General features: G+C 42.3%; 1 protein-coding gene across 1 annotated transcript in view; it reads right to left on the bottom strand.

Moving 5' to 3' along the window:
* LOC139389391 (hemicentin-1-like) overlaps window positions 1-12,409 on the bottom strand; it is an 85,306-nt gene that overhangs the window by 39,431 nt on the left and 33,466 nt on the right. The window contains exons 21-25 of the mRNA XM_071136112.1: window positions 12,076-12,235; window positions 11,718-11,877; window positions 9,963-10,090; window positions 9,581-9,832; window positions 6,273-6,356 (exon numbers count right to left, since the gene is read on the bottom strand). Coding sequence (XP_070992213.1) covers window positions 6,273-6,356; window positions 9,581-9,832; window positions 9,963-10,090; window positions 11,718-11,877; window positions 12,076-12,235 — 784 coding nt within the window. The remainder of the gene's footprint in view (window positions 1-6,272; window positions 6,357-9,580; window positions 9,833-9,962; window positions 10,091-11,717; window positions 11,878-12,075; window positions 12,236-12,409) is intronic.

Here is a 12,409-nt window from a genome sequence, read left to right as displayed (position 1 = left end):
GGGAATGTGATGAAAGAAATAAAAGCTGAACTAAATAATTCTCTCTACTATTATTCTGATAAAGTGGTGATCCTAACTGATTAAATGTCAGGAATTGTGAAAAACTGAGTTTAAATGTGTTTGGCTAAGGTGTATGTAAACTTCCGACTTCAACTGTAGGTGTGTGGACATCCAGTACAGCTTTTTGCATTAAGAGCAGAGAATGAAGTAAACCCCTGTACAATCTCTATTTACAGAACATATCCAAACACCAGAGTGAGAGGAGGCTGTACTGGAAACTAAACACATATTTCATCCCCCGTCCAAAAACACTAAACTCAGGGGACAAAGAGGAACCACAGAGAGGAACCAAAGGTAATGTTATCACCCAGTCCCACGCAGAGCACATGTTTACACTTTAGAACAGTGACTCAATTATATTATCTCATTGCTGTGAGAAAATGCATACAGATGTTCTGTGTAAAAGTAAAAACATCTCATTAAAACCTGTTTCTTGTACTTATCTGCAGGGTCCACTACATTTCATTCAATTGTCTCTTCCATGTGTTTTTTAAACAAGTACTTGTCTTCCACTATTATTGGGCATTAAGTGTTCCTGTTGGTAAAAAAATAATAATTTCCTGATGTTAGAATGTCCTTTCATCTTCCCGTTCAACATCCATGCAGACAGACACATTTATATGAAACAATGGGTGATGAACAAGCTATTGTTTCCTAGTTTCCGTTGCCAGGCTCCTAGTGCTGCTGCCTAGAGCTGTGACCATCTCTGCGAGGGACCCTTAACAGATCCTACTAGTCACCCCAAACAATTCCAAACAGGTACCCAAAAGTACCTAAAATAACCCCAAAGTACCCTAAACAACTTCAAACAACCACAAACAGCTCCCCAAAACATCCAACAAGTACCCAAAACAACCCCCCCAAAGTACCCAAAACAACACAAAAGTACACAAAATATCCACAAACAGTTATCCAAAAGCAACCCAAATCCACTCAGAAACAGGGGTAACACTTCACTTGGTTTGTCCATCTGTATAGTCCTATCTACAGACTATCAGTAACATTTCAAATAATTATCTACTAACCCTAACCCTAACCATAGCCCTAACCTTAACCTTAACTCTCATCCTAACCCTAAACTTAACACTTACCCTAACCATAGGCCTAACCCTCTTAACCCTTACCCTAACCCTTATTCTAAATCTAACCGTAACCTTTGTAAGCAGTTGCTTAACATCAGATAGTTTGTTGATAGTATAACCATCTGTAGTGCATCTATAAATGGACTATCCGGACTATCCAAATAAAGTGTGACCCCAAAAGTAACAAAAACAACCCAAAAGTACCCAAAACAAACACAAACAACAAAAAATAACCCCAAACCACCCCAAAACAGGTAACCTAACAACCCAAAAGTCTCAGAAATAACCCCCCAAAGTACCCAAAAGAACCACAAACTGGTAGCCAAAACAACACAAAACCACCCAAATGATCCGTTCAGGTTCACGTTTCAGTTTCAGTTTGGTATGTGATATATTGGGTTCAGGTCAGGATTCTATATCGTCAGTATAGCAGAAATAACAAAAGCAAAGTACAGTATGACTGAAATAGTATTGGCAAAAACAAGCTGCACTATATATACACAAAAGTATGTGGACTCCACTTCAAATTAGTGGATTCGGCTACTTCAGCCACACCCGTTGCTGACAGGTGTATAAATCCATAGACAAACATTGACAGTAGAATGGCCTTACTGAGGAGCTCAGTGACTTTCAACATGGCACCGTCAAAGGATGCCACCTTTCCAACAAGTCAGTACGTCAAATGTCTGTCCTCCATAATTCTACCGTTCCATAATTCTGTAATTCACATTAGCCTATGTTAGCTCAACCGTCCCAAGATCGGTGTCCCGACCTTGGGACGGTTGAGCTAACATAGGCTAATGTGATTAACATCAGGTTGTAAGAAACCCCCAAAATTCCCAGGACATAGACATATCTGATATGGCAGAAAGCTTACATTTTTGTTAATCTAACTGCACTGCCCAATTTGCAGTAGCTATTACAGTGAAATAATACCATGCTATTGTTTGGGGAGAGCGCACAATTATGAACTTGAAAATGTATGAATAAACCAATTAGGCACATTTGGGCAGTCTTGAAACAACATTTTGAATAGAAATGCAATGGTTCATTGAATCAGTCTAAAACTTTGCCCATACACTGCTGCCATCTAGTGGCCAAAGTCTAAATTGTTCCTGGGCTAGAATAATTCATTATGGCCTTTCTCTTGCATTTCAAAGACGATGGTACAATAAAAAAAAATTAAACGCATGTTTTTTTCTATGTATTATATTTTACCAGATCTAATGTGTTATATTCTCCTACATTATTTTCACATTTCCACAAACGTCAAAGTGTTTCCTTTCAAATGGTATCAAGACTATGCAAATCCTTGCTTCAGGTCCTGAGCTACAGGCAATTAGATTTGAGTATGTCATTTTAGGCAAAAATTGAAGAAAAGGGGGCTAATCCTTAAGATGATGATTTTGGAATGAGATGTTCGACGAGCAGGTGTCACACACTTTTGGTCATGTAGTGTATGAACGTGTGGATATAATTATTTGCCTACTCTGGTAAATGTGTATGTGAGTGAGTGCAGATAGGGATATTTGTGTGTGTGGTTCAGGGACAGGGTTGGGGTCAATTCAGTTTCAGTTCAGTCAATTGACCCTTCGCTAAATCAAGTCCCAGAATTTTGGGCAACCAATCACAGATCTCCAATGGATAGCAACCGTCGTTGAGTCCAACACCTCGGACAAGCTCACGTTTCAAGCACATGAAAGCCAATGAGACCTATGACAAAACAGAGTTTTCATAGAAAACGTAGCTCAATTGATTAAATGTCTAAATAACAGTGAATGCACCAGGCGTACTTGCTATTGTGATTCCTGAAATGCAGAGGCTGTTGGAGTATTTTTCAAATCCGGAATTGACCACCAAAAATTGCTAATGCTAGCTAGCTCTCTAGCTGGTTAATATAACTTGTTTTCTCAAAATGTATGTCATCAGGATACAACTAGAGCAAACTAGTTAGGTCCATAAGTAGTTAGTAGCAGATTTGACTGCATGACATTGCATTCAGAGCCATCTAGTTGCTAGCCACACTACAAACTTAATTGTACCAGGTTCCCGTGAAGCAATTTTAATGACAGTCCACCACAACATACCCGATAGTCTCCAGATTAGCAAGGGGTAGTCTGTGTTGAATTTTGTTGTGTAAAAACACAATTTGAGATCATTGTGAGGGGTTTTCTCCAGTAGTTTGAATGCTCTGTGTATTACTCTGGGTACGAAATAGATAAGGTGTGTTATCACAGGATGATAGCCTAGCTTCTTCTGAGTCGATAGAGCTGTTACTTGAGCCAAAAGAGCTTGCCAGCTTGTAGTCCCAAAAACCAGAAACGAGTTACATCTGGTTCGTTCAGCCATTCCTATGGGGGAAATGATGGGGAAAAATGGAGTTTTGGGATAAACTGCGAAAATAAGGTCTGAGATTAACACAGGCTTAGAAGATTTTATATGTATTGTTCTATGACAGGGTTCCCCAGGGTTTTATTTCCCCCCTCAAACATTTTCTGAGTAAAAATAAATCAAAATGTGTATGCGGAATTTTTATTGTTGCGACATAAAAGTCTCAAAAAAAAAAAAACAGGAAATCAACTCAACTCAATGTGATTTTAATTTAAGAAATCTGTTCCCAAGTACTCCCACACATAATAGCGAGACACAGCGTGATCAATGTTTGAAATGATTATATATCGGGTAAACATTATATATTTTTGGGCTTCTTGCGGTCAATTTGCAGTGTACAAATGATTTGTAATTATGTTCCGGCCCCCCCACCATCCGCCCAATCATTTTTTTTGTGCCATTGGTCATAGATCATTTTTGTAAAGTTTTACATCACATTTTTTGCAATTCTATACATTTTGCAATAGGGTAGAGAGACATTTTTTGCAGTTTTGAAGCTAATTTCCTGCAATCAAACACATTTTTGTAATGATGTATGCCATGTTAATATGATATCTAAGTGAGAATGACTAACAAAATCAATAGGGGCCCCTGAAGGTCGGGGCCTCTGGGCACGTGCCCTGCGTGCCCGGTCAGTATTCGGTCATGATTACTTCAATCAACTAACTACCAATCAAAAATTGTTAGCTGACATGGCTAATTCAATGACTGTCAGTGACTGACATAACAAGGGAAAACGTCTGATACACAACCACATTTCTAAATTGTACCTGGTGTATTCTACTATTCTTACTCGCAATAGTAAGTTGAGACCACGAATGAGTTCCATTTTCGGTCGGGGACCGCTTATGTCACTTATGCCTGGAACCAGCCCTGAATATCAGTCAGTCAACTTTCTTAATTATGAAGCCTTTATGTGCTTGTTTTGATCACATACATGCTTCAAAATGCACAAACAGTGATGTTAGCTGATGAAGATTATCTCATAGAATAAAATGTAGAAACTCTCCTAAGTCTGTGTTTACCACAGGCCTTATTTTCAGGCATTTATCCACCCCCCCCCCCCCCCCCCGGGATTACTATTGTTCTCTGTAGACCACTCCGTTCATGGCAGGAAGGAGACCAGGATTGTGTCACAGTTTACAGGAAATGTCACTGATGATGTTTGAGGGACCTGGATTATCTCTAATGTGTAATCAAATGGGTCCCTGTAGCCTGTAGAGGTGAACCAGCCCAATCAAGCAAGCCATTATTGACCTGTCTGAAACATAAACCTGAATTTATAATTTGGGTGGTTTAGTGTTGTTTTGGCTGCCCGTTTGTAGTTCTTTTGGATGATTTGGGGTACTTGTTTGTGGTTGTTTTGAGTTGTTTTGTGTACTTTTGGGTTGATTTGGGTACCTGTTTGTGGTTGTTTTTGCTGTTTTGTGTACTTTTGGGCTGTTTGGAGTTCCTGTTTGGGGTTGTTTGGGGTTGTTTTGCATATGTTGGAATTGTTTTGAGTACCCTTGGGATCTTTTGGGTACTTTTGGGGTGCTTTGCGGTACTTTTGGATTGTTTTGGGTACTTGTTTATGGTTGTTTGAAGTTGTTTTGGGTTCTTTTTAGTTGTTTTGGGTTGTATTGGGTACGTTTGGGTTGTCTTTGGGTTACCTGTTTGGGGTTGTTTAGGGTACTTTTGGGTTGTTTAGGGTACTTTGGGGTTCTTTTGGGTACTTTAAGGTTCTTTCAGGTTCATGTTTGGTGTTGTTTGTTTTTTGGGGGATTGTTTGGGGTTGTTTTGAGTTCTTTGGGGTGTTACTCTGTAATGGTAACAGTGTAGCTGCCTGTCTAAGTTCTACAAGGAGGGCCAGTGGAGCCAGCCTACTCAGTAGAGGAGTACCCCAGATATCTCTGTCTATTATCTGCCAGCAGCAGTCTGTAATTAGGAATCCTCTCCCAGCAGGCCCCCTCGCAGAGCAGAGAGGAAAGCAGATGTGGCCCGCTGAGCCACATCTTCAGGCAGAATGATGTTCCAGCTGCTGCTATGTCCGTATTAGCCCACTCCTCACCTTCTCAAACATGCCCGTTACCATACAAACAACTCGATACTGGTGCCATGTGTATATAGCCAAGTTATCATTACTCGTATTTTATTCCTCGTATTATTATATTTATATTATTTCTCTTTATTTCACTACGCATTAGGAAGGGCCCGTAAGTAAGCATTTCACTGTTAGTCTACACCTGCATGTGACAAATCACATTTGATTTGATTTGAGTTGAACACCTATTTAAATACCCTGTCAACAAGAAGTTCAATGGGCCCACGCATAAGAAAGAATGCTCAAACAAACACACACACACACTTTCTCAGCCATGCTGCGTGCTACCTCCCCCTTCACCAAGATGTTAAAATAGAGACAGAAACAGTATTCAATAGAATGAAAGCACACCATTGGGATATCAGGGGTATTGAAACACACATTTGTTTCCACAGACAAATTAAGCTCTATGTAGAAAGCAGAGCAATGCCTTGAAGGTAGCTAGATAAATCCACACCTTGTCCTACATTTAATATGGAGCTAGCTCTGGGAATGATGAAAGAAAACAGTTCCATCCAAACATTACCAGAAAAAGATTCACCACATCTGTTCACTTTGGTCAGGCTGTGTAAATTGTGTATTTTTTCTGACACCAGATGTGTTTCCCTCTATAGAAAATCACCCCGGATAACATACATAAATAAATCTTATCCTACCTTCGGCGGGGCAGGGGATGGTGACCTTGCTGTTAGACACTTTCTCCATAATGGCATCTCCAGGCTCAGCGAAGGATGGGGCCTCTGTGTAAAGGATAAAGGATATAGCATTAGGACAGCACAGGGAATAAGACAAAGGGTTTATTTAGCGTCATGGGTTATAAAGGCTACTGTAAATAATATGTGTCAAGGTTAGGTTGAGATTTCTATAAGATATAGGCTTGATTTTAGTGTTAATGTTCAGCTAGAGTAGTATTAGGTAAGACATGAGTGCTAGGGTTAATCCAGGCGGTGGGGTGAAGATGTTGTGCTACTGACCCTGACAATGTGAGTCATGTCTCCTTTGACCCCTACTCACTCGTTAACCTCCAGTTTTGACTTCCTCTAATCCTTCCCTCAGCTTAAGCTGACCTCTAAGGTCAAATATCCCCTCAATCAACACCTACTAACCTACTGACCCATGCTCTTGTCAAATAAACTCCATTCTATAGGGCTGCTTGTTTAAAGGACCTCACGCTGCTTGCTTAGCGAGTACCACTTCCTTCGGATTCAGATCACACAAAGCTCGAACCCTGGCCCTGTGCCTTGTTAGCACACGTGACAACCCTCCTAAAGCATCTTACCAGTCAGATCCAAGTGAAAAGATAGCAATTCGCTGGAGCAAGTGGGACATTTCAGGCTGAGGAGTAAGTTGCACACATCCCCAGAGGCGTCATGCCCATCAGGGGTACAGGGTCACGTGCCCCTTCAGATTTGTCTTGTATAAAAATATATATATTATTTTTTTCTCTCTATAATACTGTACTTATAGCCACCTAGCAATTTTATGAAGTTGGCTTTAGCTATTCCAGATATGTTCCCATCTGACAACTTCACAACTAGCTGACAATAAGCTATTTCAGCCTATCAATCAAGTTAGATTAGTTAGCTTGTCTAACTATCTTAGCTGGCATGCCTACTGTCAAGGTTGTTAGACTTTAGAAAAGCGAGCAGTAACTAAATGTACTGAATAAGACTTACATTCCTTTCAATATTTTACACAGATTTGAGCAAAGATGCAGAGAAGCATATTTAATTTATTTAAAAAAATAACCACCAGTCAGGAAGACTGCTCAAGACAGCTCAAGAGGAATGCTTAGAAAAATAAGCCTAGATGGCAGGAAAAAGGTTAAAAAAAAAAAAGGTAAATTCTCACATTTACAAACGGGGTGCCTAGCCCCCCTCCAGACCACCACCCAGCTATAAAGTTCTTTGTGCCCCCTCAGATTTTGGGGGTGCATGACACCCCTGCACATCCCCATGAGCTGCACTTACATTGTGACCATATGATGCTGCTTCCAGAGAAAGCACCTCCAAAGACAACTGTCCTTGTCTATTCTGTCTTTAACCATATCAGTCCCGAGAGCCCAGCTCTTTTCATTTATCTGCTTGTCCAGCCCTTATATTCAGCCTCACAATGAAGTATTTTACCATTTGACATAAACAGTTGAAGTCATGAGTTTTTTTGACAAATGTACATTTAAAAAATGAAGGTCCGCCAAAGCAAAAACCTGATAAAAATGAATGTATATGAATGTATGTACAGAATTGGTTTTGGTCACGGGGAAATGAATATGACAACTGTCTGGAGGTTGTGTCAGCAACTAAGTGAGCTTGTTACAGCATTATGGACACTATGTCCCAGAGGTGAGGACAAGAGTCACATGACTTGGACTCGAGTCACAAACATGATGACTTGCAACTCGACTTTGACTTTTACACCAATGACTCGTGACTTGACTTGGACTTGAGCCTTTTGACTCGACCTGACTTGATACCCTCCCCAAGCCCAAATATAAAAAATTATGCTTTTTAAAAGTGTGCAGAGCATCAATTCTTCATTTAACGGATTACAGTTTGAAACAGACAGCAGCCAATCAAATTGTGCCAGCTGATAAAAAGTTGTGCGTGGCAGTACAGAGGAACGTCGGCGGGTGAATTCAGATGGAGCCCTTGGAAAGATGTTTATCATTTTCATTTTCAGATTTAAAGACCACACTGTATCAACAAAAAACAGATTTCAATTTGCAAAACATGCGGGAAGAAAATTCCAGACGGAGGAGCAACAATTTCCAACTTTGTTCGACATTTGAAGCTGCACAAAGAATAGTAAGTCATGGCTAATATAGCCGACAGCTATATATTTTATTACTTTACTAGTGTATCATGTAGGCTAACGTAACGTTAAATCAATGAGCCTGGCTAGGCAGTTGGTAGCTTAAATCCTGCCTGATGTTACTGCTGTTCCTAAAACCATTGACATACATTAGCCTACTGTAACCACACACAGAGATTGTGTAAAATTTGGGCGAATGTGTACAAGTCTACATCGCCCGATTGCACCCCATAGCGATCCTCGATAGTCGATCACTACTGGGGGGGGGTGTCTTTCTCATGGCTACCCATGTACTTCCATGGAAATATAACATTTATTTGGAAAGTAATAAATATAGAGATATTTTTAAAAGCATTCATGATTTGCATAAATGTAATATACTAACTATTACTCTTGTTAAAAATATGAAATGGTATTATAATGCTCTCTTCACCAAATGTGACTTGTTTAGGACTCAAAACTCAAAGTTTAGGACTTGAGACTTGACTCGCGACTTGACAGTCTTGACTTGGGTCTTGACTTGGGACTTGAGTGCTAAGACTTGAGACTTACTTGTGACTTGTAAAACAATGACTTGGTCCCACCTCTGCTATGTCCTGTGATTTCCCATGTAGAAGAACCCCTTACCTTCTAATGGCTCTTGTGTAGCTTGTGAACATCATATAGCAAAACATGTGCATGTTCATCTCAGCTTTTCATAGATAGTTTGTAGCTCAAACCATTTGGACTCTACAGACGTTTTTCAAAAAAGACCCGGCCCCGGGCCCCTTCGGAATCCGCCCTTGTCACACAAACACCGCTCTAGCTCAGCCTCTGTTAATCACAAATCCAATGGGACAACCCAGAAGCTCAAACTCACAATGTTAAAAAGGGGTTAGAAGTCCAAAACATGCCGGCGTTACGATGGGACTCATTGGGTTAAGCTGGGACAGTGTTTCCTCAATGTAAAACGGGAAAATATCTATTTTAGGTATACTGTTACAGTCAGTTCTGTGTGAACCTTTTTCAACACTATTGACAATGACACTATTGTGTATCAGTCTGTGGAAATTGTTCGCGGAGTGCTTGGGCTGATCTGATGAATGGATAAATAAATAGATGTATGGTATATTAGGAGAGAGAAGCTGCATCATTGATGAATCCGATTTCTCACCTAGCACCTCCAGTTTGACCTCCATGGTATCCTGTCCAGCAGTGTTCTTGGCCACACAGCTGTAGGTGCCCTGGTCAGTGAGGCTGGCCCTGTGGATTCTGAGGGCTGCAGAGTCCCTCGCCCCGACAGGACGTCCGTTGTGGAACCAGCTGATTTCAGGTCTGGGCTCCCCCTGAACCACACACGGCAGAACCACCGTCTGGCCTATCAGCGCCTTCAGCAGGCGCGGAGCTGCCTGGATTTTGGGCTTAACTAGGAAACAAGGTTTGTGTCTCATGATATCTATTAGATGCATGACATCATCTTGAACAGTGAAGTGAAACAGGCTGTCAGATCTCAAGTTCACATAGCATCTACAAAGTGAGAATCCATAACGAGATACCTTGTATGTGTAAATTGTAGTTGAGCGAAACGTTGCCGGCTGGGTTTTCTGCTGAGCAGGTGTAAAGTTTACTATCAATCAGTCGGACATCGGTGATCTTCAGAGAGCCAGAAGGTAGCACGGTGAACCTGGACATGGAGAGAGGTCAGAGGTCAGGCTGAGTATAACACTGTTACTCACAGTGGAGTCACACTGGAAATCCTCAACCCTGTTCACGTTTTTGTGAATATGTGTGAGTGTGTGCATGTGTGTGTGCTGTACATGCCCGTGTAGTTCTGGCTTTTATAATACAATTCACATTGCATAATAGTAACTGAACTTCTCAACTGAACTGAAATCCCCAGCAGAACTCCACCCAGCTGCAGAAATGGATAATATGCACAAATGTAAACAATGCTCTGAGATTTATATGTTTCTCTGCTAAGCAACTAAAATTATATCAATAACATGTTTGGAAATGATCTGGAACCACAAACAGCCCTATATTTCAACACTGCACATGTGGCTAAAACACTCTGCCCCCTTACTGCTTCAAACCCAACCAGTAGCATACATCATAGAAACTGAATGACTGGCTCAGCAGCGGTCAGTCTCTACTGAGAAGTAAAGCAGTTCTAAGTCACCTTAGTAGAGAGCAGGGAGCTGAGCACAAACTGGAGACATGGACCCAACATACAGCCTCATCTGTGTATACATGCTGACACAGGCTGACTGGGACAAATTGGGCTTATCAGAGAGGTCTGAGTGCAGCTCCCTAGCCTCCCCGACTGACCCAGTGTGAGCTAGCGCTCTTCTACTCTCCAGCTGTGCTAGCTCTCTCTCTCTTTCTCTCTCTCACTCTCTCTCGTTCTCTGTTTGCAGCGCTGGGACATGCGGTGGAGGTGGTGGAGAAGAAGAGGGCTATGGCAGCAGACACTCAGAACACCCACTGACTGAGTTGTTCAAAACAATCCGTTTCTCCCTGCTCACACCGGCTGTGCCAAAGGATGGGGGGCAGATAGACTCCTGGATGGAGAGAATGCGTCTGTCCGTTCCAGTGCTGAGGGCTGAAGGCGTTGTTGGTGGAGGTGTGTTATTCTCATCAGACAGCCAGGGCTGGTAAAGAGTAAGGAGAAGACATGCTCTTTTATGGCAGAAGATCCACAGGGGAGCCAAACGTCAAACAGGCTGTACTTTTTTCTCTTCTTCTGTCAGTCTTCTCCCCTACTTCCCGTCAGCACACTCCTCCCCCTCTCCTCCGTCCCTGTCCCCCACTCCTTCCTGGCCCCACATAAGCATCCTCCTTCCACCACTACCACAGCTTTCAACACTGTCACACAGTTCCTCCAGAGACATAGGGACTGGTCATGGCCAGTGGGTTTCACTGTCATCTCTAGTCTGTGCCCTATAGACAGACTCTACCCGACAGTGAAGCCTGTGCTGAGTGACCACAGATTCAGGGATGAGAGAGTCATGTGTAACCATATGTTCTTCCTCAGAGAAGTTGTTCCATATGACTACACACGCGCAACACACAGCCCAGCACCAGGCTGCTGCCTCTGCCGCTTCAAAAGGCACCACTAAATGCGCTCCAACAGTTAACGGCTGCTTTAGATAGCAGCCGGATTCAATCAGTGTCCCTTGTAAAAGGTTGGTCAGTTAAGTCAGAGGTAAGGTAATCGCCTTGGTATGGTGAGAAACTTGCCTTTTATTGCCTATTTACAATTTCACTGCATTGTTGCTACATTCTTATGTAACCATGGGTCTTCCTCTTACCAAGCAGTGACTGGAGGGATTGGCTGGCCGTTCCTGCTCCATGTGACCAGAGGAGAGGGACTGCCCTGGACCTCACAAGGGAGGATGACCTCAGAGCCCACCTCAGCAGCCATTTTCACCGTGTTCTCCTCACCACTCACACCTACGAGCTTAGGCTTGGCTGAGGGAAATGGAAACATTATATTTTTACAGAGGCAGGTCTGCTCTAAAGCATACAACTTTTTGTAATCTAAACATGTCAAATGCCTTGTGATTTTCTTTTACACAGTACTTCCTCTATCAATGAAACACTTTGGAGAGAAGCCATTGACACCACGCACTGGACAGCCTTTGCTGTAAGTTAATGTGCAGCCCTTACTGTTGACACTAAGCTTGATCTCACGGCTGGTGTAGCCCACTGCACTGGTGGCTGTGCAAATATATATGCCTGCATCTTCTGCAGTGGGGTTGAGGATATGGAGGAAGCCATCAGGGTCTGACTGGGGGGAGGACCTGTCTCTGGGCAGGGTCTCCCTTCCCTGAGGGAAGAGCAGGCAGATACACACTCAACAGCACTAGGACACATAACTAGGCCATAGGTTCAATGCCCAAATTCACTTCTGATGCTTGCTTGCTATAATTACAGAGCCGAGCCCCCTTCCCAAACTAAACTCTCTCTCAGACACGCACACACGCACGCACACACACACACA

This window comes from Oncorhynchus clarkii, chromosome 30, assembly GCF_045791955.1.
Source record: "Oncorhynchus clarkii lewisi isolate Uvic-CL-2024 chromosome 30, UVic_Ocla_1.0, whole genome shotgun sequence".
Lineage (NCBI taxonomy): Eukaryota > Metazoa > Chordata > Actinopteri > Salmoniformes > Salmonidae > Oncorhynchus > Oncorhynchus clarkii.
The sequence above is the reverse complement of the archived record's forward strand: the minus strand, read 5'-3'. Positions and strand labels throughout refer to the sequence as shown.